Source organism: Heterodontus francisci, chromosome 5 (genome assembly GCF_036365525.1).
Source record: "Heterodontus francisci isolate sHetFra1 chromosome 5, sHetFra1.hap1, whole genome shotgun sequence".
Taxonomy (NCBI): domain Eukaryota; kingdom Metazoa; phylum Chordata; class Chondrichthyes; order Heterodontiformes; family Heterodontidae; genus Heterodontus; species Heterodontus francisci.
This window is the reverse complement of record NC_090375.1, coordinates 154,085,624-154,113,444: the sequence shown is the minus strand read 5'-3', so window position 1 is coordinate 154,113,444 and position 27,821 is coordinate 154,085,624. Positions and strand designations below refer to the sequence as shown.

Genomic DNA, 27,821 nt, shown 5'->3' with positions numbered 1-27,821 from the left:
ATGAACCAATTTTTTTGAGATCTACTGAAAGCCCTCATTGGGAAAGAACTTTACTTCTTTTGTAAGGGCTATATTCAAACTCAGGAAGAACTAAAGTCTCTGATGATGACAGTAATTCTTTTAAGTCGATTTTATCTAATTGCATAGTCATTTCTTTCCAGAAGGAGGGTGGGAGAGATCACAATGATTTGTATATTTAAGTTACGTCTGGAAGAAATTAAATGTTATCACTCATGACACAATCATATGAAGTTAACCAACTTAGGCAATTATATCACGAGAAAGCTATTAATTGGAAATCATGGATAAGGAGGTTATTGGACTACAAAACATTCAAAAGGATAATTCTGTGATTCACCAGAAAATACTATACCCAAGATATCAGCTTTTGAAACAAGAGATTTCCTTTATCCCTTTCCCCCCAGTTTGTGGCTGTCTATTTGTTCTTAATCTTTCTCCTTCTTGTTTTCTGACAGTTTATTTGACAAAAGATACACCCAAAATGTTAACCTTTGCTTTCTCCTTACATTTGCTAATAACCTGCTTGGCATTTCCAGCATTTTGTAATTTTGTGGCAGTTTCTTTTGTTGTGATTCAATTTTTGTCGTAACCGATGCTGCATTTAACCAACAAGGATGCCAATTTTTGTCAGTTAAAAATTAAACAAAATTTTGTCTTAATGTTCTCAATGTGACAACGACACACATTGCCCCTATATTCACTGGGGTGGGATTTTCAGGAGGGGGTATGATTGGGAAACCCAGATGGGCAGGTTTCCCCGAAAACTGTGGAATTTTAACTCCAAGCATATGTGCTGTTTTTTTAAAAACAGATTCCCTGCTCAGAAGCCAGGCTGATTGATAGGGTTGGCAGCCTTCCAGGCTTGGAAGTTCTCCAAATAAAGGGTACAGATGAGGATCAGGTAAGTTTTGTGGTTGTTGGGGGTAGGGATATCAGGGTAGGAGTGGAAGTGGTGAGCAATGTGTGGTTGGAGGGTTGGGGATGATCGTGGGGTGACTGGAGATCGGGGGAGAGATGGGTAGGTCAGCAGGAGAATCTGAGACTGCAGGGGGTTGGGGAAGATTGGGGGTCAGTGATCGGGGAGAGACAGTAATGGGGGAGGTCAGTGATGAGGGTTGTCGAGAGGAGATCATGGAGGTGGTGCTGTTTACATGGTTAGATTGTTGGGCCATGGGGAAACATTCTGCTCATCTTGGTCCACAACTAGTGCTGGAAAGGCATTTACCTGATGAATCCTACCCTTGTCCCTCTTTTTACCAGGTTTCCTGAGACAGGGAAAATGCAGACAACATGGGTTAAAAATAGAAATCCTGTAAAAATAGAAGCATGCAACCTCCATTAAAGGTTTCCATGATCGATCGGCCTCCTGAGAATGGATTGATTCCCCAGCCCTTATCCCACCTTCATTAAACTGGAAGTTGGCGGCTTCAAGGTGGGTTGGTTTCCTGTTTCAGATTTTAAACATTTTAACTTCTCACCTGAACAATACCCACCTGTTTTTGTTTTGGTGGGGGGGGGGGGCGTTAAAACCACCCCATTATTCCAATTCCATGGTATATCTGAGTGTAATTTAAACCTGCTGTTTCATCTCACATATTTTGGTAAATGTACCACAGTTTGATAATGCAAAGTTTTAGGATATAAAATACTGTAAAAAAAAACCTGTGAAACAAATGTTTACTGGGTACAGTTATCCCTTTAAAGACGGAGGTACTAACCTGGGATTATTCTTTAATGTATTAATAAGAAATTCATGCAAATCTATCCCTGTGGAGTCTGTATACTCTTGACTGCAATCTGCAACAAAAGAAGACATTTTCAACAAAGGCATTCATTGTACTTTTAATCTAAATTTTCCATTTATAAATTAGATGTTGCTTTCATGTGGACCATTGAGCTGGAGATAGTGACTTTCACAGCTCAACCCTAAATTGGTAAATGGAGGTGCAGCATTATAATTCAGACTAAACTTTAAAGCAGCATGTGTTAGTTTCAATTCACTCAAAAACATCTTAAGCGATTCAGAGGCTGCCAGGCTAAGGGGAAGCAAAGGCTTTAAAACATAAGCAATTAACGAAATGGAGCAGCACATTTATGTGCATATCCCATGGAAGTTACAATGATCCAGAAATTGCTGGATTGGTGCACCTCACGGCAAGCGCCACAAATTAGATTTTTTACCCCACCCTTCCAATCGTATTATTTTTGCGCTGCAAATTGCTGGAAATACTAATTAATAACAGCATAGCAATGTTAATCATTGCCTACTGAACGATGGATCCAATGGTCTTTCTCATAGAAAAATAAAATTTAAGGCTAGAGAAAGAAACAGAGCAAATGACAGAGAAGGAAATAGGGTGAATTAGCGTCAAATTAGATACAGAAAGAGAAATAAAGAGAGGGAAAGAAAGTAGATTAAAAGAGAGAGAGAAAAGAGATAGGCAGGAAAAGAAAGAAAAATAAACGTAAAACTTTAAAAACCTCTAGGAACAATTTATTACCTGCAGGAGTGAGACTCCATAGCTTTACTGTTTCCTTTTTGAGCCTCCAGGGTCGAGTGGCATGTCAGGCCCATAAATCACATCATCGACAGGGTCCTTATTACCAACCTTAAATGGCTGCAGTGAAATCAATTTGTATTTACAGTGAAAATCCAGCAATGTCTTGACACTCAATGAATGTCAATAGGGAGGCTGACGGCGAGCACCCATTCTTGCAAGGCAAATGGCTGAGCAGTGGAAATCATCCAACAATTTGTGGCAATTTGCAATTAATGGTGTACCTCTTCTTTGCCACAAATTGCTTTTTTACACACGAATAGCAGTGTGTGCCATGAACTCCCCTTTATTTCTCCAGCAATTTCTGGCCCAACATCTTCATGTTGTGAATTAACTTCCCAGGCTACTGTATTTCCTGCATCTTAAGGGTGTGCTAATTAACAAAAGACAACCCTATTGAACTGGTGCTGTACACGTAAATGCGATAGTACACAATGTTATTTTCTGTATTTAGGTTGAATAAAAGGTGTCATTAGCCATGCAACATCAGTTAATCAGCTCTCCCACATGTTCCTTCACATTATAAGAGTTGTCTTGATGGACTTCGTTAGACTGGGAAGAAATATACTGGGGTCTCCTTTGCCAAAGACAAAGAAACTCAATAAGCACATCCATAATTCAGAAAAAGTTTGTGTTTTAAAAGTTTAAATCACAGTATTAAGCTTTTCTGCAGCAAGGATGGCAACAGAAACATATTTGAGAGCAAAGTTCACGACGGCCACACCCACCCACCCAGTTCCTCACAGCTGATTTCATAATGACATTGTCAAAGTATGCCCTTTGCTGAAAAGGGGAAGGGGAATGGAAGATGGTGCTTTACCAAAAAGGGAGTGTTACAAAAAAGGCATTTTAAGTGATGGGATCAAATGATTTTGAAAAGTTTATAAAATATGCAATCTGTAAATTCTAAACAGTTCAGATAAAAACATTACACAGTATATTTACCCCTCCAAAAATAAATACGAGGAGGAGAGATTACAAGAAATGTTTTGGATTATAAGCACACTATAAATGAGAGTTCAATTCCATTATTGTTAAAATCTCTGAGAAAAGGAGCAATCTATGGGGAGATGGTACAGAACTTTGCATGACTGGAGTTCATATTAACAACTTAGGTGCTAAAATCAGCACTCCCTGCACAATTGTTTTATCTGTTTGGATTGAAAATCATACTGACTTCAAGTTCTGAATTCCTGACACACATTCATGCTGTGTGAGTACATTAATTTATAAATTCCACCACATAGACAGAAGAGACCAACACTGTTACATGGCAAAACACTATATTTTAATAATACCAGCACTCAGCATATTATATTAAGCCACATTATTTATGTTCACAAGCATTCCCAAAAAAAGGCAGGCAATATGTTCAAAATCAACAATATTAATTACTATTTATCATTAGGCATTTCTACAATAAATTTCACAGAGCACTATAAATATCCGACAAGTGCACTTTGTCAAGCTGCTGCTGAGGAACTACTGTTAAAGTAACTGAGTAGCAATTTAGTTTAGTTTAGAGATACAGCACTGAAACAGGCCCTTCAGCCCACCGAGTCTGTGCCAACCATCAACCACCCATTTATACTAATCCTACTCTAATTCCATATTCCTACCACATCCCCAGCTGTCCCTATACTTCCCTACCACCTACCTATACTAGGGGCAATTTTTATAATGGCCAGTTTACCTATCAACCTGCACGTCTTTGGCATGTGGGAGGAAACCGGAGCACCCGGAGGAAACCCACGCAGACACAGGGAGAACTTGCAAACTCCACACAGGCAGTACCCAGAATTGAACCCGGGTCGCTGGAGCTGTGAGGCTGCGGTGCTAACCGCTGCGCCACTGTGCCGCCCTTATGGAGAGGATAGCTAATAAATAAGCATCAGCTTAAGGCAATGAATCTGCAAACCAAAGCAGCATCACATGCCTACTCTGAAATTCTACAATTCTGTGCATGCCCTCTCCCCTCACCTCGCTTGGTGTTACAACCTTCAGCTGCCTTGCTATACTCTGGAACTTCCTCCTTAAAACTTTCTGCCTTGCCAAGTTCCTTTGTACCTGCAAAATCTTCCTCAAAAATCCTCCCTTTGGCTTCTTTTGGTCACCTTCCATAACTCTTCTATGAATGCTCAATGTCTGTTTCTCCTTCGTGAATGCATTGGGAGTTTATTATATAAAAACAAGCTATTATGTATGTTTAGATGTAATATTTTGCTGTAGTGGTATTTAAAAAGTGGCTGTTTTGGTTCTTTACAGGGAGTGTGATGCAATACTCTCCATTTGCCTAGATGTGTGCAGCTCCAACAGCACTCAAGAAGCTCAATATCATCCAGGACAAAGCAGCCCACTTGATTGGCACCCCATCACCTTAAACATTCACTTACTCCACCACAAGTGCACCGTGGCTGCAGTTTGCACTGTGGCAACTCACCAAGGCTTCTTTGACAACACCTTCCAAACCCACAACCTTTACTGCCTTGAAGCACAAGGGCAGCAGGCACATGGGAACACCACGACCTACAAATTACCTTCCAAGCCACATACTATCCTGACTTGGAAATACATTGCTGTTCCTTCATCATCACTGGGTCAAAATCCTGGAACCCCTTACCTAACTGCACTGTGGGTGTGTACGTAAACCACATGGACTGCATTGGTTCAAGAAGGTGACTCACCACCATCTTCTTAAGGGTATTCAGGGATGGTAATAAATGCTGGTGTTGCCAGCGGTGCCTATATCCCACAAACGAATGAATAAAAATATAATTGTGATAGTAGCACACTGAACACTTGGTGAAATCTGACTTTTTTTATTCAGGCAGGTTGTTTATGCAGGAAGGAGGAGGGAGGGCTTATGTGATCCACAAACAGTCTCCATCCTTTAGATTTTGTGGACAAAAATTACAAGGATTGCATACTGTATATTACTTTTGAAGTATGGAAGCAAATCTTCCTCTATGGAAAGCGGGGATAAGGACTGGTAAGGTTTTCCTTACTGGTTACTATTACCAAACATTTATTGTTTAGTTGAAATAACAGTCAAATTTCCCTTAACAATCAAATTAAAGTTGTACTTGGAGAAAGCTTCAAAATTAAATCTGAGCATAAATGCAATTTTTGGTTATGATGTAAATTCATAACTTTATTTCCCGATGGCTATTCCGCATATCCTAATTGGTGACACCACTGGTACCTATCAACACCAACTCTGAACTGTTCTGGCACTTAATCATGACAAAAGATTGAGAACCACGAATATTTTGATCGGGAAAATCCCATGAAATAATGAACCAATCTGGATAATCTAGTACAGTTATACTCTGCTCTGACCTTCAAAACCATGTTTGATTCTTTATTACAATGAGACCTAATTTTAAGAACTAGGTTATTATTCTAAGTGACAGCTCAGTTACACTTTCCATCTAATGAAAATGGAAGGCACTGATGACAATCTCCATGACACATTGAAGAGGAAGCAAACATGTGAATTTAAAAGAAGAAAAGTGCAACTTAGAGGTTGACACAAAAAGGTTATACTCATTGTGCAATTGTTATGACAAATTTCAAAGCCCAAAGTATTGTACTGGCCTGATGATTTAAAAATATATTCAGTTTAAAATTATTCTAATTATTCATAGCAGGGGGAAAAAACCCAGACTTTATGCCAATATAATGAAGTCTGCTGTGTATGCTGGAAGTTGAACATTAGAAAAGTTGAGGACAAAAGAGCAATGAACCCAATGTTTATCCCACCTTTCCATATTTGGATCAAATGATTCTTTGAATATGCTTAATGTTTATGTCCCTACTATCCTACTGGACATTTGTTTGTCTTTGAGCAAATAAGTTATAGAATCATAGAATGATTACAGCACAGAAGGAGGCCATTTGACCCATGTGTCCATGCTGGGTCTCTGCAAGGGCAACTCAGCTAGTCTCATTCCCCTGTCCTTTCCCCATAGCCCCACAATATTTTCTCTCTTCAGGTGCTAATCCAATTCCCTTTTGAAAGCCATGATTGAATCTGCCTTCACCACACTCTCAGGCAGTGCATTCCAGATCCTAACCACTTGCTGCATAAAAAAGTATTTCCTCATGTCACCATTGTTTGTTTTATCAATCATCTTAAGTAGGTGTCCTCTGGTTCTTGGTCCTTCTACCAGTGGGAACAGTTTCTCTCCATCTATTCTGTCTAGACTATTCATGATTTTGAACACCTTTATCAAATCTCCTCTCAAACTTCTCTTCTCTAAGGAGAACAACCGGAGAATCTCCAATCTATCTGTGTAACTGAAGTCCCTCATCCCTGGAACCAATCTTGTAAATCTTTTCTGCACCCTCTCTAATGTCTTCACATCCTCTTACTAATGCTTGTTTTAGATTTAATTTTCAATAACTTTAAAGCGTCAGCCTGGCTTCACTGTGTGGTAGCACTCTAACCTCCGAGTCAGAATGGTCATGAGTTCAAGACCCACGACAGACTTCACCACATGATCTAATGCTTCACCGAGGAGATGCAATTTTTTGGACAAGACATTAAAGCCCCAGGTGGAATTAAGAGATCCCATGGCATTGTTCAAAGAAAGGCAGGAGAATTCTCCTGGTGTCTAAGCCAGCAACACGAAAACAGATTATCAAATCTTTTGTTATTGTGGGACCTTGCAGTGTGCAAATTGGCTGTTGTATTTCCACAAGTTCGTTCTTACTTAAATTTATATTCTCTGTACCACCTGTCTTATTTAGCAGTAGTATTTTATTGCTTTATGTTCTATACTTCAATCAGGTACATCCAACCGCATCATTCTATTCCATTTACTAATTGTTTTACCATATTTCCTATTGTCAAAATGTCTACTTACAGAACTGAAATTGAGACCCAACTTTACTTGATCTTAAAGTAAACACAGAACAGTAACTTTAATTGGAGATTGACCCCAGATCGGAGTGTGATGGAATACTCTCCACTTGCTTGGATGAATGCAGCTCCAACAACACTCACAAAGCTCGACACCATCCAAGACAAAGCAGCCCGCTTGATTGGCACCTGATTCATCACCTTAAACATTGACTCCCTCGACCATCAGTGCACAGTGGCAGCAGTGTGTGCCATCTACAAGATGCACTGCAGCAACTTGCCAAGGCTCCTTCAACAGGACCTTCCAAATCCACAACCTCTACCGCCTAGAAGAACAAGGGCAGCAGACACATGGGAACACCACCACCTGTATGTTCCCCTCCAAGTCACACACCAAGATGACTTGGAACTATATTGCCATTCCTTCACTGTCACAGGGTAACAGTCCCGGAATTCTCTCCTTAACAGTACTGCGTGTGTACGTACACCATATGGACTGCAGTGGTTCAAGAAGGCAGCTCACCACCACCTTCTCAAGGGCAATTATGGATGGATAAAAATGCTGGCCTAGCCAGTGAAGCTCACACCAAAGAACACATTTTTAAAAATTCAATAAGGTAAATGCTTTATTCCTTTCTATGAAGTATATCCAATTCTTGATTCACCTCAATCCTTCTAATGATTGAAATCCCAAATACTCATATTTGCCGGAATTTTTAAAGCTAAAAAGAAGCGGGGCATATGCGCGGGATTTGCCCCATGGAGCTGCCACGACATTTATCGCAGCCGCTCATTTACATGGAGGGTGCAGAACGTCCGCCCCCAATGACGTAGAGGGGCTAGGCGTTCCATCCCCGCAAAGCTGTCTGGCGCCACCGTGCGTGCGCAGGCGCCATTTTAAAGGGCTTCAGGCCCTTTCTCATCATTTTAATATTTAATGTGAAAGTGAAGGGAAAATTAAATAGAAAAATTTATTCACAGTTTCAATCTCTTCTCCCACTCCCCAATGACTAATCACTTTATTAATTGCCCTCTCTGCCCAAAAAACGTTTCTTCTGATCCCGAACTTTCCTCCTCCAAACTTTACTAATTTTAACCCTCAACCCCTTCCCACCATCCCCTCAACCAATGGAAGAGCTTATCCCACTCCCCCCACAGCCCCCACACCCTGAAAAATTCACTCCTCCCCCCTGCCCCCCCAGTGTTCCGCCACAGATCTCTAAACGGAGATTTGAAGGCGCCTAGGTTCCGGCAACTGACCCCTATATCAGAGCGGGACGGCCGTTGTGATGGGGTTAAGCAGTTATTCATTCATTACCATGTATTTAAATATTTAAGTTAAGGTTCTGTCGCTGAGCAGTGGGGGCGGTGGGGGGGGGGGGGGGCACAAGGCCTTGCCACCACCGGTAATATGGGGCGGGGCCTTCCCAGTGTGAGGCCCGTAGCGGGCCTCTCTCTGAGGTATTTTCCAGCCCCCCCCGCCATGACCCCCGACAACAGGGGGGGGTGGGGGGGGCTGGTAAAATCCAGCCCAAAGAATTACATAGATTACATAGAATTTATTGCACAGAAACAGGACATTTAGACCAACAGTCTCTGCTGCTGTTTATGATCCAGACATCCCACTCTATTTATTTCAGCTTACGTTATCCACCTATCCTACTATTTCGTTCTCCCACAGGTACTTAATTAGCTTCCCTTTAAATGCAAATAAAACTGGTGATGAAGAAATACTCGCATCTGCCAGCTCAGGTACTGGCATTGAGCGTACTTAAGAGGGTAGTTTAGAAGCAGGATCTGCACGTGGTGAGACGCAAGACATGTGTTGTCTGCAGCCAGGGCAGGGGAATAAGATAACGCGGGTGCCAGTCACTGGAGGGCAAGGTCACATACGAGTTCTGCTACAAAGAAAAAGGCTGAAGGATTTGCACACAGAAATGCTTGGTGCATTGGCAGGCCTGCCAGCAAGGTTGCAGTGACTGTTAAGGAGCATGGAGGAGTCCAGGCCCAACTTGGCACAGGACTTTGCACAGAGCTTGAAGCCCATCATCTTCAGTGTGAAAGTGGTGGCCAACTCCATTGCCACATTTGTGGACTCAACCATGAAGCAGCATCTGATGGCTGATGTGTCAGCTTCCACTGCAGCACAAGCAGAAGCCACTCAACATCTGAGTGCTGCAGTGGAAGCTCAGACTGAAGTCATGCAAGGTCAGCTTGTTGTCATGCAAGCTCAGACTGCTGCCATCATGGCTGTGGATACCACTGCTCAAAGCAGTTCAGCAATATGTGCTCCATCAGATTATTAGGATTGCTGAGGCACCGCCTCAGACGTGTGGCAGTGGCCTGTGGAGAAAGAACCTGCTGTCCTCGCTCAGGGTAACAGCATTTGTCTTTCCACCACTCCCACTCTACCTTGCTGTTACCTATCAGCAGCCAGCCCCCACTGAAAGTCAGCAGCCTTCTGCCAACCATGCTGCAGCCACTGGGGTCTGTGCAAGAGCATGAGGACAGGCATATGCACAGGGAGGACAAGCACTAAGACAATACACAGGTGAATGGTTGACCTTGTATGGAATATTAGAGAATTTAATTTATAAAGTTGGTTTGGAACACTTGCTTTGATATCAACATTGCGGCCAAGATATGTTCAATTACAGAGGAAAGGTATGTTGTGGGACTGTTGGTGAATAGAGAATTGGGCTAACATTCACTCGTAGCGCAGTCGGATGAGTTGATTATAGACAGCTTGGCCGGAAAAAGGATGTGTTGCTTGTCTCTTCCTTTCCTTCTCCTCTTCCTGCTTCTCCTCAGCTGCTTGCCTTATAACTGGTGGCAAGGGCTGTGCCCTCATCATGATATGGTTGTGCAGATGCAGCAGACCACAACGAATTGTGACATGCACTCTCGTAAGTAATGCATGGCTCCTCCAGAGCAGTCCAGGCAGTGGAAGGTTTGCTTAAGCACCCCAAAGGTCTGCTCATTGACATTTCGTGTGGCAGCATGGCTCTCATTAGGCGGAATCTTAGCGCCTTAGTTTTTCCATCAGTGGTGGGACCATTTCTGGGTCCCGACCCTGATGGTTTTTGAGGCCTCCTCCCTCTGTAATCTTACTGGAGGCAGCCAATTAAGAGGCTGCCGCCGGGAGCCCGTCCAATTAAGGACGGTGGGTGGGCAGTACATGGGGGAGGGGGAGCGCCCAAGTCTCTGGGTGGCCGGCAGCCCCATGAGGAAAGGTGGGTGCTACCACTGTAAGTGGGGGACCGAGAGGGCACCTCAAGATGGAGGGACTCTCTGAAGACTGCAAAAAAATGAAAATAAACTGTGGCCACAGCTGTCAGGCTATTATTCTGGAGGGGGAGCCCCTCCACACAATGGCCTGTGGCTGCAGCTGTACTGCTCTGGCACCTGCGTCTCAAAGATATGGGGGGAATTAGAGGAGGCCTTGCAAGCTTCCTGGCCAGTCACCAGGAGGCTGCCTCCAGTCACACGCTGGGCTTTGGCTTCAGCTGCAGGCCTGTCCGCCGCTGGTAAGATACCAGCGGCATCACCAATTTGCCACTAACTACTGCTGCCAGGCGGGTAGCTGATGCCAGTCTTAACCCCCTCCAGCAAGACTGCTGGAGGAGCTGCCCCCAATGTGAGATTTTCTAAAATTCCCCACCCCCGCCCCCTGCCAAAGCCTCCTCCATGCGGCTGATAAGATTTTGCCCACATGAGGTGTGCATCTGAGTCATGAGCCGGGTGGTCAGTGGATAGTGGCCACCCTCTGGTTTCTCATGGTCACGCAAATGTTGATGGAACAGCAAAGGCATCGTGACTGCTGCCAGGATACTGGGCATTCACCCACATGATGTGCTGAGTATGGTCACACACCAACTGGACATTGAGGGAGTAGAATCCCTTCCAGTTGCGGGATATATCAGAATTTACATGCAGTGTCCGCCAAGCAGCATGTGTGTAGTCAAAAGCATCCTGCAGCATGGGGAAGCCTGCTATCCCGGTGAAGTCGCATGCTTGCTCCTCCTGCTTTTCTCTGGCAAGAGAGAAGGAAATACATTTGTCTGCCTTTGTGTACAGAGCCGCATTGACCTCCCTCACGCAACAGTGGACAGTAAACTGGGAAACGTTGAAAATATCGCCTGTTTCAGCCCAGAAGGAGCCTGATGCAAAAAACCTCAAGGCCATGGTCACCTTCACAGCCACTGGCAATGCTGTCCTCACCCTGCTCTGAGGCTGCAGGCCTGTCTGCAACAGGTGGCAGATTTCAGTGAGCACCTCCTTAGTGAAGCGGAGATTTTACACACACTGTTCCTCATTGAGGCTGAGGTAGAAGAAATGCTCCCTGAAGACTCTGGCAGATATGGCCTTCTGCCAGCATTATGGCATCAAATCAGCATTACACCCTGACTGATGTCATGATCTGCCTACCCTGTATACTACTGGTGCATGTTCCCTGCACCTGCACCAATGACCTACCCAAAATGGCATCTGGCTCAGCCAGGACCAGAAGTTTGCACATGCAGAAAGAGATGCCATTTTGATACTGAAACTATACTCACTGCACTGAAAATACAGGCACTATGTAACCGCATTTTGTGGCGTTATTTCCAAGGACCAGGTGACATTCTACCAAAATGCACCTCACACTTACCTATATTAAAATAATTTGCCGTTATATGCCCATTCTGCAATTGGGTTCACATCTGCTTGTATGTTGTCATAGTCCTCCTCGGTATTAACTGTACCCCAATTTCGTGTCATCTGCAAATTTTGATATTGTACTTCCTAGTCCTGAGTCCATAATCAGTTATGGTTATTAATTTTCTAATCCTGTCACAGCCTTGTGGTGTTATCTTGATGTGCTTACATATTCTGAGGGCTCATTTTCTCTAGTTGTTTTGACAGAGCAAAACATCGAAGTGTGGGCCTATTGTGTTTCTGATTACAATCTGCTTTGTTTTGCTCTACTATACCTTTCATTGGCATAAGCTTCTTCCATGTAATTGCTTGAAGTTTTTTTTTTGTACACTGAATTTATGTGATCTCTCCATGAAATTGCATTTATGAGTTCCACAATCAATTTCATTGTATGCCACGGCAACTATTAATTTTAAGCAGATATATGATTTAAACATTGTTCACATATTGTACAAGTGTTAGACTTGTCGTTTTGCAACTGTCTACTATTGAAGGATGACACAACATGCTTATCTATGTTCTTCATAACCATTGTTGAGTTAAATGTGAAGTGTGTAAGTGCAGGAAAACAGAAGCGATGTTATAATTTGTTTGCATGTTTATTACTTGAATTCAAGTTTGATGAAGAATTTGTCATTCACTCTAATATTAAATCTATCAATGACTATTTATAGATAAATTAATCCATTTAAGTGCTTCCTTTTATTTTTCAAATGCAAATGTAATGGTTTGAAATGTGAAAATGTAGAAATGCATTGCATTTCAGGGTTGTGAACATGACCGATATACTGGTATGAATTAATGGAATAGACTCCAGTAAGTCATGGTAATCTCAGCACAGTTTATTGTAAAGTATATTAAAATATGTGAAATGTTTTGTGTAGGTTACTGTAATTCTCATTACATGTTCCCAGGAGCTACAGCTAAGGGCTACCAGCTAAAGCATTTTGTCCATAAACATGATTTTTTTTGAATTCACCATTTTTGGATAATGGAGGCTTTATATGAATTAAAGTCAAATAAAGTGCATCAAACCTCACATCTCCTTCAAATCAGATTTTATAGATTATCACAACCGTCATCAGGTCAGTCTTAACCATTCCTTGAATATGAACATTTTAAGTAATTTTGCTCATCATAGATTGCAAAGTAAGTAGAACTACTGCACCTACTACTTTTCCTTGAGTAATGAAAGGGGGTTGATTGCAATTGCATACCTTTTGACAACATTCTTATTTTAGGTTTTTCACTAGTTTTCTCTTTCTCTCTGTTTTTATCCTTGTCCTTTTCTTTCTCCAACTCCTCTTTATTAGTTTTATCATCATCTTGAAAACCTGGAGAGCTGGTGAGCTGCAGCTGAATTGAATCCTGCAACACAAAAATGACTAAGAAATAATAATTCCTTTCATCTGTAAAATTACTGGTTATGTTGTTATCACTTACAATGAATCGTTAACTATAGATTATCCCGCATATATTGGCTGCTGAAAATCAACTCCTAAAGAATGACAATTAAAGCACAGTTTGAAATGATCAGTATTACTTGTCTTCCTCAGCTGAGAACAATCATGACAAATGTCCACAATTTAAAATTAATTTTGTAACACAAGATTGTCTTTCATAGAAACAAGTGCTTGATCATAATTTGCAGTATCTGTTTTTTACAAGTAATGCTCAAATCACATCATCTCACCAACAGCAATGGGAATGAATGGCAGATAACAGTATAGACAGTATACTCCCTTAGTTTTTATATAAATTGAGATTGATGGCCAGTCCAAAGAAAATTATTCTACAATATCAATGTATATCCAAGTCAACAATTACAAAAGTTGTACAAATGTTCACAATAAAAGCTAGCAGAATATTCTGAAATACTTGGTCTTTGGAAGAACAAAGTACATTTTATCTCAAAACACTGATATAAACTAAGCACAAAGTTGCTTCAATATATTTTGAATGTACAGTAATCTAAACAATCGCGAATTTAATATTGATGTAATTGAGACCTTAATGGAAAATGTCTCCAATAATCCTCATTGTTACAAGTGTGAACCTTATAATATGGAGAGTGGAAATTGGATTTCTGAATGGCCGAAAACATTAGTTCTACAGTTCACCGAAATATGTCCTGTGGTTAAAAGCTGGTTGTCGCAGGCTGCAATTGACCAATATAATGTCATACACATGATGATTTTCAGTTTCGTTCTTCAGTTTCAATATGTTTCCCCCATTGTTTCTGCCCTTTCCCCCTCCCCCGCAGGAGGGTTGGGTGGTTTTGATTACTTCAGAGTCACTCCTGGCTCTGCTGCTAGGAGATATTGTGGTGTACTGATAAGTTCTTCTCTGCTCTTCCTTTAACCAAGCACCTCAATCCACCTAAACCTTGGCATCAAGACTGGAAATTTTCCCAGGTTTAAAGGCCAACACAGCTGTGATTTTAATCTAAATCATCCAGTTCTTGAACAGTGAATAAATACGCATGCCACCAGGTCAATGCATCCAGATTCCGGAAATGACAGAACTAGAATGTAGCATTCTTCCCTCATTTCCCTTCTCCTGTCCCTAAAACAGGTTTCTCAATTAAGATTGCTTGACTTCTTGTTCCACAATCCTTGGTCCATATAGATTTCAGAAACAATGTTCAGCCCATGGCAGTCTTAAGCTTATGTCCTTAAATGCTTACGTTGGACATGATACCGTCATCTGGAAAGCACATGCATTATAGAATAGTTAAAGCTCTTTTGATGCTAAAACAGAATATTTAGTATCAGAATTTCACTATGAAAGCATATGAATTATAGGATGCGTGGTTGCCTTTTTGTTCAGCACTCCTCTTAGTTATCCAAAGTCCTCTCCATGCAGCTGGAATGCTTCTGAACTGGGGTTAATGCCTCTCAGCCTGCAATCGTTTCAGTGTTATTATTTCCTCCTTTTGAGGACTGAGGTGAAGAAAATCTTGCAGAGAAAAGTAGCGACATCATAAGCAATCCTTGCTTTTGTTATGGAGCCTCCTCCCTTACAGCTTTGCAGCATGTTTGATAAAATAGTACAGTATGAAAGTGAGTTGAAACTGCAGAGAATTACAGCTTCTTGGTTGCATAGCAACAGAGAGCACATGTTTTGAGTTATAACAGAAAATAATTGTCCAATACAAACTCATTTTGCACAGTTTCATTATACTAATAATACATTGTAGTCTTAACAGACTCAGGGTGTGTAGTAATTAAATAAATCAATCCACATTACTTGTGAAAATATGTTCTTAATTGCTTCAAATTCCAATATAAAGAAGTTTCATTGCCTGTGAACAGGTATAATGCTTTGACGCATGCTATACCTTAATACCCCTAATGCACCAGATTTCCAATGCAACACTTACATGAATATTTTCCTCAAGGAAGTGTGATGTGATAAGCATCCTCCCTCTCCCACTATATAGCTTTACACATCATCTTGAGTCAGGTGCAGCACTGTTGATCAGCCATAATCTGTTTGAATGGCAGAGCAGGCTCAACAGGCTGAATGGCCTACTCCTGCTCCTATTTCCAATGATCCTACGATCCTATGTTGCTAAGAAATGTTGTGCAGTGTAGATAGGCCCACTCTTGCCTCTTATAGAAGCTTAAAATTAACTAGCGCAAACTGGTATAATGCCCCAATTCTTTTTACATACATGTCTGATGAATATTGTAATGCTGGACAAAATTAAAGGAAATGATAACAATAAACCAGACATTTTAATTATAATAGTGAACTTAAAGTGACAAGTTGTTTGTATTATATACCAAAAGATCCAAAGCTAGATTAGTGCTTAGCATTTTAATGCTTAGCACTACAAAACCCATTAAGAATGTTAATAGAAAATCTCAACTTTACATTTTGGGGTAGTTACATTTTTCTCTTTTCAGGATTCATCAGTACTGTCCCACTGTCAAATATTTTCATACCAATATTCAGCACAATGTTTAAATCAACAAAGGCTTTTACATAATGAAGCAAAGAGGGTAATTTGAACTTCGGGCGATAGTGTAAAATGGGTAACATTGGATCAGCCACCCATTATATTCTTCTCCCAATTTTCCTTTCTATTGACTTTCATTTAAAACAAAATTCAGCAGAGCTATGGAATGGGCAGGCAATCCAATATTGGCCGCTTTACAAAATCAGGAGAACTATGGAAAGGGTGGCTCAGCTGATGTTGCCAAGAGTTCAGATTAGCTCCAAAGTTTCTAAAGGTTTCCATAAAAAATCTTCATAACCTTAAACTGGATAAAATACCAGGACCAAAATGCAAGGATACTGAGGGAAAAGAGGGTGGAAATCGCACAGGCATTGGCCATAATTGTTCAGTCTTCCTTAGACTCGGGGGTGGTGCCAGAGGACTGAAAAATTGCAAACGTTATACCCTTGTTCAAAAAACGGTGTAAGGATAAGCCCAACAACTACAGGCCAGTAAGTTTAACTTGGGTGGTGGGAGAACTTCTAGAAAAAATAATTCGGGACAAAATCAACAGTCACATGGACAAATGCGAGTTAATTAAGGAAAGCCAGCATAGATTTCTTAAGAGAAAATCATGTTTAACTAACTTGCTGGAGTTTTTTGAGGAGGTGCAGTTACTCCCAGATTTGAAACCTGTTAGGCTGATTCGATGTGTGTATTACTAGCTGTCACTACTAAATTCATTCCATTTGAACCTAATGTAACTTTTTTGTTGCTGATAGACATTCATACACAATGGGGGTCCAAGACTGTCATGCCCAGACTGAAGATGCTTGCCTAGAAAACAAGTAATGTCTATGAAGAAGACATATATTTTAGCTCATTAATGATAGCACTTGTCTCTTTCTATCTTGAAGGCCTTTACCAATACTCTACAACACTTAGAAAACTACTTCACATTCAAATAAATAAAGAAAATTATTGGTTAAAAAAATAAAACTATTTCTTTAGGCCATTAAGAAATTTTGTGACACGACAAAATTCAGGATTGGAATTGGAAAATATTGCAAGAAAACCATATTACAAACAATTCAGCTGCACAGCAAAATGATCATTCTAAAATGGACTCGACTTAGAGATGCAGGTTATTGATTTTCTGTCACTATGTATGGTAGTGACTTTATAAATACTAGAACATGTTTTGTCTAGTCATGGAGAATGCAGTCATTGTTGTAGAGTTTAGCAATGACATCTTCGGTAACGAAATTAATATAGTGATTACAGATCAGTCTATGATTCCTGCTGCAGCATTCATGAAATATTAAAAATAAATCCATTGATTTTTCTTATAAAAAAATTTGCACAAACAAATCTGCCCTTCAGATACTAATACCATTGTCAGGTTTTTGGATGGGCAGATTCTGCTGGCAGGGTAACACAAGATTGAGATAGAAGTAAATGAGAAGAGATGTGAATTGAAAATTTTGTGACAGTCAAACAATTCTTCTAAGTTGCTTTATCAATATTTTCAGTAGTTTTAATAAGTGTTCTTATCCTAATCAGAGTAATATTTACAATGTATATAATGGATTACTACTTGACCATTGAAAATGTTTCCATCACAAGCAGTCGTTGTGAAAATAGTCAGAAAATTAATCCTAAAATCTGCAGTTTTATTTGCTCTTGTGGTGTGGGTGCTGCCAGTAAGGCCACCTTTATTCCCCATCCCTGGTTGCCTTGAGAAGGAAGTGGTGGCCCTTGTTCCTGAACCACTGTAGTCCTTGTGGTGATGGAGTGAATGCTCACAGATGGGAGTGGTCTGTGATGTTGAAATCAAAATGTATTTAGTAAAATACTTTAAAAATGTACAATGGATAAAATTAGCAAACTTCATTGAAGTTGCAAGAGCTGAGTTGTGGACAAGTGGAACAGACTTTCAGCTGAAGAAGTCAATGCTGCAGAATGACATTTTAAGAAATGCTACGTGCATCCCTAATTCACAACAGGATTGTCAATTATTAGGATTAATAGGCAGAGTCAATTCTCAGACCATGGGAAATAACACCAAAGATGAGAAGAGGTCCAGGATGAGGGACTTAGAAATAATCCGGGGTCTGTTTGATTTAACTTTTTGCGGGGTGGGGGTAGGGGGGCGGGTAGAGGAAAGGGGAAACTGCATTGTGACTCACTGCAAGGCCTTTCTTCAGGACATCAAATGGGTTGATTCCACAATGGAGCAAATGGGTCAAGGAGCTGCCAAATGATGCTTCATTACGTCAGAGTGTTTGACACTTCAGTGGTGTGAACTTTGCATTAAAGCCACTGAGACATTTCATTCCTTAAGTTTGTTGAGTACATATTAAGATAAATGAATCAATATTAATAAGACAGGAATTTTTACTTGTGGTTATACAAATAAATAGTGAAAGGGTAGTCAAAGAAAGATTGGGGCCAATTAGGAGGCAGAGGGCATGGCTGAAGTACTAAATGAGTATCTTGCATGTCTTCATTGGATGACAGGATGCTAAATGTAGCAGTAAAGAAGGAGGTAGTAATGATATTGGATAGGATAAAAATAGGTAAAGAGGATGCACTTAAAGATTGCAAAGTCCTCAAAGCAGAAAAGTCACCTGGTCCAGATGGAAGGCATCCTAGGTTGCTGAGGGAAGTAAGGGTGGAAATTGTGGAAACTCTGGCCACAATCTGACAATTCTCTTTGGACGTGGGGTCGTGCTAGAGGACTGAATGAATACAAATGTTACGCCCCAATTTAAAATAGGGGAGTGGGATAAGCCTGGCAACTATAAACCAGTCAGCCAAATGTCGGTGGTGGGAAAACTTCTAGAGATGATGGGCTGAATTTTACGCCGCCCCAGTGGGTCGAATGGTAGCGTGGGGCTCCGGGAAGCCTACTAGCCCCGCTCCCGCCTCTGGTCAACTTTACAGCAGTCAGGTGGAGGTGGTGGGGGGGAAACGGCCTGCCCGCCCGAGGCCAATCAAGGCCCTTAAGTGGCCACTTATTTTACCCGTGGCCATGATATTTTTACTCGTGGCAAGTGGGCATGCTGGGGACGTGAAAGGCCGCCCAACGATAGCTGCCTGCCTTTCCGCGCGCCGTGGGGGGGGGCTATGGCAGTCAGGCACAGGGTGCCCGATTAAGGGCCGCCCCTGCCTCCCAACCCACCCCTGGGACCCAAGACGCCACCCTCCCCCAAACGACCAGTCCCCCTGGTGAAGCATGCCCAACTTACCCACCTGGCTCAATGGCGTTAGTTGGGCTCCAGTCCCAGCAGTTGCCACCGCTCCTGGTGGCGCTGCTGGGACTAAGAGCTGCCGGCCCACTGATTGGTCGGCAGCTCACTGAGGCGGGACCTCCTCCCTCAAGCGGGTGGAAGTCCCGCCTCGGGACAATTAAAGCCCGGGGACTTGTAAAATGCCGCTCGGATCCCCGGGCTAGGCAGAAGCGGGTTTGCCACTGACTTTTACGTCGGTGGTGAATTCCCATCCACTTAAGGTAAAATCCAACCCAATGATCCAGGACAAAATTGGCATTTGGAAAAGTATGGGCAAATTACTGAAAGTCAGCATGGATTTGTTAAAGTCAAATTGTGTTTGCCTAACTTTTGATTTTTTTGAAGAAGTAACGGAGAAAGTTGATGAGGGTAGTGCAGTTGATATTGTGCATAAGGACTATTAAAAGGTATTTGACAAAGAACTACATAATAGACTTACTAACAAAATTAAAGTCCTTGGGGTTAAAGGGGCAATGGCAGAATGGATACAAAATTGGCTAAGGGACAGAAAACAGTAATCAGACTGGCAGGAAGATACATTGTTATTCTGCAGGGGTCGGTAGTAGGACTACTACTCTGTTTGATATATATTCATTTCCTGGACTTGGGTACACAGGGCATAATTTCAAAGTTTATACATGAAACTTGGAAATGTAGTAAACTATGAGGAGATTAGTGACATATTGGTAAAGTGGATAGACAATTGGCAGATAAAATTTTCTGCCTGTAAGGGTGGTGGAAACACATTCAATAGTTACATTCAAAAGGAAATTGGATAAACATTGAAGGGAAAAAATACAGGCTATATCAAAGAGCAGGGGAGTGGCATTAATCGGATAGGTCTACCAGGGCCAGCACAGGTATGATGGACCAAATGGTCTCCTTCTGTGCTGTATCATTCTATGATTCTATGCCAAGCTTAGAGTGGAAAAGTAGATGGTTCACATCCCAGGTTACATTAGGAAGTGGGGGTGGAGATAACGGAATTGCTTGCAATAATCTTCTAAACTTCCCGAGAGACAGGGGATATGCCAGCGGATTGGACAGTGACAAATGTGACACCCTATTCAAGAAAGCGTGTAAGGACATTCCTCATAACTACAGGCCAGTTAGTTTAACATCAGTGGTGGATCAGGTTTTAGAAACAATGATCAGGGAAAAAATCAACAGGCACTTGGATAGCTTTGAGTTAACTGAAGCGAGCCAGCATGAATTTATAAAAGTCATATCGTGTTTGACTAATCAAATTTTTTTTTTGATGAAGTAACAGAGAAAGTTAATGAAGGGAATGCAACGGATGTTGTCAATGTGGATTTTAAGAAAACATTTGACAAAGTACCATCTCAAAGGCTGGTTACCAAAATTGAGGCTCAAGGAAGAAGGAGGTCAGTGTCAGCTTGGAAGAAAATTGGCTTAAGGACAGAAAACAGGTAGTCGTGTTAAATGGTTGTTTTTCAGACTGGAGGATGGTAGACAGTGTTGTTCCCCAAGGGTCAGTGCTAGAACCACTGCTTTTTGTTGATATATATAAATGACATGGCCATTGGAATACAGAATGCAATTTCAAAATTTGTCCATGACACCAAATTCGGAGATGTGGCATACTGTGAGGTTGATACCAATCAACTGCAACAGGACATAGATAGCTAGCAGAACAGGCAGACAATTTAATACAGACAAGAGTGCGGTGATGCATTTTGGCAGAAGGGATAGGAAAAGGCAATATAAACTTATTGGCTTCTAAAGAGCGTGCAGGGATAGAGGGACCTGGGGAACATGTGCATAGAGCTTTGAAGGTGCCAGGACCTATTGAGAGACTAGTTAACAAAGCTTATGGGATCTTGGGCTTCATAAACAGAGGTATCGAGTACAAAAGCAGGGAAGTTATGCTGAATCTTTATAAAGCTCTGGTTAGAGCCCAACTAGAATAATGCATCCCATTCTGGTCACCTCACTTTAAGAAGGATGTGAGGGCCCTTGAGAGGATGCAGAGGAGATTTACCAGAATGGTTCCAGAGATGAGGGATTTTAGCTATAAGGTTAGGTTGGAGAAGCTGGGCTTGTTCTCCTTGGAGCAAAGGAGATTGAGAGGAGATTTGACAGAGGTGTACAAGATTATGACAGGTTTAGATAAGGTGGACAAAGAAAAGTTGTTTCCAGTAGTTGATGGTACAATGACTAGGGGACACGGATTTCAGGTTTTGGGCAAGAGATGCAAAGCTGTGTGAGGAACTTTTTTACGCAGCGAATGATAATGACCAGGAACTCGCTGCCTTAGAGGGGGGTGGAAGTGATCAATGATCTCAAAAGGAAATTGGATGGGCACTTGAGGGAAATAAACTTGCAGGGCTACGGGGATAGAGCAGGGAAATGGACTAACTGGATTGCTCTAAGAGAACCGGCAAGGTTTTGAGGGGCCAAGTGGCATCCTCCTGCGCGTAATAACTCTATGACTCTGAAGAAACTAAACACGTTGTAGCAGTGCCCATATTAGTTGATCAATAAGAAAATTAACCACATCAAAGGACATCTTTTCAAAATATAATTTGGCTTCTTTGGTTTAAAAAAAAGTGAACTTATATGGTTAATTCATTGAATTTAATGGGAACAATGTTGGCTGCAAAAGTGAACCAGATAATTTCAAACTATATAAAGCCATATGAGAATATTGGTGATTGACAAACACATTTCATAGAAACATAGAAAATAGGGGCAGGAGAAGGCCATTCGGCTCCTCGGGCCTGCTCCGCTATTCAAAAAAGATCATGGCTGATCGTCTAATTCCTGTTCCTGCTTTCTCCCAATATCCCTTGATCCCTTTGGCATTAAGAAATAGATCTATCTCCTTCTTGAATATATTTAATGACTTGGCCTCCACTGCCTTCTGCAGTAGAGAATTCCACAGGTTCACCACCCTCTGAGTGAAGAAATTTCTCCTCATTTCGGTTCTAAATGGCATATCCCATATCCTGAGACTGTGACCCCGGTTCGGGACTCTCCCCAGCCATCGGGAACATCCTCCCTGCATCTAGCCTGTCTAGTCCTGTTAGAATTTTATAGGTTTCTATGAGATCCCCTCTCATTCTTCTAAACTCTAATGAATATAGGCCTAGTCGACCCAATCTCTCCTCATACGTCAATCCTGCCATTCCAGGAATCAGCCTAGTAAATCTTCTTTGCACTCCGTCCATGGCAAGAACACCCTTCCTCAGATAAGGAGACCAAAAGAGCACACAATATTCCAGATTACTTACTGCTACTTCCTTGTTACAGATTTGTCATGCTAGATCCCTACCTGCCAAGAATGAGGCACATCAGTTTTGTCATGAACATTGATTTTTAACTGTTGTTGGAGTGAGGAAGTTACTTGTTAAATAGATCAGCCGTGGCTGAAAAAAACATTTACATACTGACAGACATCGAAGGTGAGGAAGTGCATTCCAGGGCCTGCTAAGGAGGATACAATCCACAAGGGCCAGGACTGGTTAGACCAGCTGGTCACATGACTAACTGGCTGTTTCAGGGTTTTCTTTTGAACTAGCCACACAGAGTTTGAACTAAGAAAAGACTGTTTGCTCCTGGACTGAGAAGATCTCTCCTGTCTGCTCCCACCTCTTTCTCACAAGCCTCTGAATCCACTGAAGACACATGAACCCCAAGAGAGAAAAGTCTCCTACAGTGAACAAAGTTTACGAAGGATACTGAGCCCCAACAAAAAGCAAGATCTACTTATAATCAAGGACTCTAAAGTGAGCTTGAAGAACCATAACAATAACTCTTCAGATATTGTCTCAAACTTTCCCACTTTATTTTTCTTCTGCTCTTTTCTGTCTCTATTTCCATGTGTAAATCGCATATGTATGCGTGGGGCGCGTCGTGTATCTGTCGCCATTAACTGAATTAGAGTTTAAGTTTAATAAATTTCACCTTTTCTTCTTTAAACCTAAGAAAACCTGTTTGTGCTGGTTTCTTTGCCTTATAATTGGAAAGCGGTGAATAAGGATTCACCAAGGGGGAGCTAAAATTAAACGCTGTTATGGTAAGACCACGTGAAGGCTGAAAGGGAACCCTAGGCTGAATGGGGAAAATTCTAGAGTCCAATATCAAAGATTTTATAGCAGAGCACTTGGAGAACAGTGGTAGAATTGGACTGAGTCAGCATGGATTTACTAGAATTCTTTGTGGATGTAACTAGTAGAGTTGATGACGGACAGCCAGTGGATGTGGTTTATTTGGACTTTCAGAAGGCTTTCGACAAAGTCCCACGTAAGAGATTAGCGTGTAAAGTTAAAGCGCATGGGATTAAGGGTAGTGTATTACGATGGATAGAAAATTGGTTGGCAGACAGGAAACAAAGAGTAGGGATAAATGGGTCTTTTTCCGAATGGCAGGCAGTGACGAGTGGGATACCACAGGGATCGGTGCTAGGACCCCAGCTATTCACAATATATATTAATGATTTAGATGAGTGAACTGAATGTAATATCTCCAAATTTGCAGATGACACAAAACTGGGTGGGAGGGTGAGTTGTGAGGAGGATGCAGAGAGGCTTCAGGGTGATTTGGACAAGTTGAGTGAGTGGGAAAATACATGGCAGGTGCAGTATAATGTGGATAAATATGAGGTTATCCACTTTGGAAGCAAAAACAGGAAGTCAGATTATTATCTGAACGGCTATAAACTGATAGAGGGGAATATGCAACGAGACCTGGGTATTCTCATACACAAGTTGCTGAAGGTAAGCATGCAGGTGCAACAGGTGGTAAAAAAGGCAAATGGTATGTTGGTCTTCATAGCGAGAGGATTCGAGTACAGGAGCAGGGATGTCTTGCTGCAATTATACAGGGTCTTGGTGAGGCCAGACTTGGAATATTGTGTGCAGTTATGGTCTCCTTATCTGAAGAAGGATGTTCTTGCTACAGAGGGAGTGCAGCGAAGATTTACCAGACTGATTCCTGGGATGGTGGGACTGACGTATGAGGAGAGACTGAGTCGGTTTGGATTATATTCGCTGGAGCTCAGAAGAGCGAGGGGGATCTGATAGAAACCTATAAAATTCTAACAGGACTTGACAGGGTAGATACAGGAAGGATGTTCCTGATAGTGGGGGAGTCCAGAACCAGGGGTCATAGTCTAAGGATACGGGGTAAACCTTTCAGGACTGAGATGAGGAGAAATACTTCACCCAGAGAGTGGTGCGCCTGTGGAATTTGCTACCACAGAAAGCAGTTGTGACCAAAACATTGTATATTTTCAAGAAGGAGTTAGATGTAGCTCTTGGGGCGAAAGGGATCAAAGGATATGGGGGGAAAGCGGGAACAGGTTACTGAGTTGGATGATCAGTCATGGTCATAATGAATGGCGAAGCAGGCTCAAAGGGCCGAATGGCCTACTCCTGCTCCTATTTTCTATGTTTCTATAGACACCTTTCTCACATGGTCATAACCGAAATTTGGCTGCTAGCGTCCGGAATTTTACCCACAACAAACAAGAGAAATTGGAAGTGGGAAGTCAAATTGTTCCCAATCAAAAAGAGTAAATTTCAATACAGGTTTTCTTGTGGTTGTGTGCGCTTGAATACTAACATGTCTGCAACTGAAGCTAGTGGCTCCCGAAGCCAGGGTGAAGTAACTTAGGTTAAGTTAAAAGCACTGTCTATGGAGGAGCTGAGAAAAATGTCTGAGCAGTGTGGGATCACTGCATGTGGCAAGGGTAGGAAGTTTGAACTCGTAAGACCAGTGGCAAAACATTTTTCCCTTGAATTTGAAGAAGCAGAAACAAGGTTAGAAGCAGACTCTGACAGGGTATTGTTAGCAAAGATACAATTGGAACAAAGGAAACTTGAATTAGACGACAGAGAAAGAGAGAGAGGCAGAAGAGGGAGAAAGAGAGAGCCTTCCAGAAGGAACATGAAGAAAATGAAAGGCAGGAGAGGGAGAGAGAAAGAATATTCTGGAAGGAATGTGAAGAAAGAAAGCAGAAGTGGCTTGCGTTAACTAGGGGGCGACACAGTAACCCCAGTGAAAGCATGGTCAATATGGAGGAGCATAATTCAGGGCTGGGTACAAAATTGTTAAGACCCATGTAGAGGAGAGCGGGTTCAGAGAGCCCGGCAAGCGGCCATTTCGGGACCGGTGACCGTGGGGTTTGTTCCTAGTTTGACTGTGGACAGGGTTGACCTGCTCCTGGGCAATGATCTGATGGGGATGAAGGTGATAGATCCCCCAGTAGTGAAAGAAAGACTGCAGGAGGTCTGAGAGACAGGGCAGTGGCGGGAGAAAGACCCCTGCAATTTCCCTGAATATGTAGTGGATCAGACCATGATCAAACCAGCCCCTCCAGAGGAGACTTCATTGGCACTACAGGTAAATGACCATGAGGTCTGTCTGTCCAAGACTTTCTTTGGAAAGTTAGGAGACCTCGGGAATGAATTAAATGGATTTTCCCTAGCTGAGGCTCAGCGAGCCGTCCCAGTATTACGAAAGTTAGCACAGGCTGCCCAGTCTGAAAGTGAAGCAGAGGGAGTCCCTGATTGCTACTATTTAAAGAATGAGGTACTGATGAGGAAATGGAGTTCTCCTCACAGACCTGAGGGCCAGGAGTGGGCAGTAGTTCACCAGTTAGTCGTGCCGCAGAGGTACCAGAGAGAAATATTAAGAAGGACCCACGAGACTACAGTGGCTGTACATGCCGGTATACGAAAGACCAAAGCCCGCATAAGACAGCAGTTTGACTGGCCAAAACTCCACAAAGATGTGGTGGAGTACTGCAGGAGTTGCCACATGTGCCAGGTTGAGGGGAAACCCCAACCTACAGTGAAACCTGCACCCCTAAGTCCTGTACCGGTGTTAGGAGGACCCTCCAGCAGAGGGTGAACTGTAAGGGACCCCCGCCGAGAACAAAAAGGGGACCAGCAGGCACAAGGCTGGCAAAAGGTTAGACAGGGAAGGGGAAAAAGTGACCAAGAGGGCAGGTTAAAGGAAGTCCAGGAGGAATCGCGGATGAAGACCCCTACTGTCCGGTCAGCCAACCCCGAAAAATGTGAAAAGTTAGATCCCACATCCTCCTATGTAAATGTAAACACAAGAAGCACCCCACCAGAGTTGCTAACAGCATTTACAGGAACCTGTAGAGACAAAGAAAGACCACTAGGGGGCACAGAAACTGGGAGGGTGATGCCTCACCTAGTCGAAGTGCCACAGGGGCGTGCAGTAGAGACTGTACAAATACCTGCAGGCAGGAGTGTCCTCTGGGACAAAGGGGAGATTAGCAAAAAATCCTCCCCCGCAGTCAGAAAAAAGAAAATCACCCATCCCTCTAAAGTCAAAAGCCTTTGCATGACTCAGCAAAGCACTGAAACAGAGTTCAGGATAGACCCACCACTACTGACTCTCCTGAGAAAAAAATTCCAGCTTAGGGCTAATTATATCTAAATCACCCCCCTCTTTTCGGACCTCAAAAGGAACAAAGACCCTAGGCAGCCATGAAAATGGGAAACAGAAGAGAAACTCCCCCAAAAAAGAACCATGTGTTTTTTGGGATGCCAAAAAAGAGTCAATTTGAATAAGTTTTAGGATTTGTGAATAAATGAGAGAAATGCATTTTTTCTTCTGTATCTTATATTTTTCTCTAGACCATTCCTCAAATCGGATTTCATTCCGCTAGGTATGGAGGTGTCATGCTAGGTCCCCACCTGCCAAGAATGAGGCACATCAATTTTGTCATGAACATTGATTTTTAACTGCTGTTGGAATGAGGAAATGACTTGTTAAACAGATCAGCCGCAGCTTAAAAAAACATTTACATACTAACAAACATCGAAGGTGAGGAAGCGCATTCCAGGACCTGCTAAGGAGGATACAATCCACAAGAGCCAAGACTGGTTAGACTAGCTGGTCACATGATCCAGGGCTTTCTTTTGAACTGGCCACAGAGAGTTTGAAGGCAGAGTGTCTGTTTGCTCCTGGACTGAGAAGATCTCTCTCCTGTCTGCTCTCTTTCTCATAAGCCTCTGAATCCACTGAAGACACATGAACCCCAAGAAAGAAAGGTGTCCTACAGTGAACAAAGTTTACGAAGAATACTGGGCGCCAACAAAAAGCAAGATCTACTTATAATCAAGGACTCTAAAGTGAGCTTGAAGAACCATAACAATAACTCTTCAGATATTGTCTCAAACTTTCCCACTTTATTTTTCTTCTGCTCTTTTCTGTCTCTATTTCCATGTGTAAATCGCATATGTATGCGTGGGGCGCGTCGTGTATCTGTCGCCATTAACTGAATTAGAGTTTAAGTTTAATAAATTTCACCTTTTCTTCTTTAAACCTAAGAAAACCTGTTTGTGCTGGTTTCTTTGCCTTATAATTGGAAAGCGGTGAATAAGGATTCACCAAGGGGGAGCTAAAATTAAACGCTGTTATGGTAAGACCACGTGAAGGCTGAA

The 27,821-nt window shown here is 42.1% G+C and overlaps 1 protein-coding gene across 3 annotated transcripts in view; it reads right to left on the bottom strand.

The window, feature by feature from the left end:
• LOC137369635 (cAMP-regulated phosphoprotein 21-like) overlaps positions 1 to 27,821 on the bottom strand; it is a 758,358-nt gene that overhangs the window by 176,950 nt on the left and 553,587 nt on the right. For all 3 annotated transcript variants that reach the window (XM_068030966.1, XM_068030967.1, XM_068030968.1), the window contains 2 exons: positions 13,359 to 13,509; positions 1,740 to 1,818 (listed from right to left, as the gene is read on the bottom strand). In XM_068030966.1, coding sequence (XP_067887067.1) covers positions 1,740 to 1,818; positions 13,359 to 13,509 — 230 coding nt within the window. The remainder of the gene's footprint in view (positions 1 to 1,739; positions 1,819 to 13,358; positions 13,510 to 27,821) is intronic.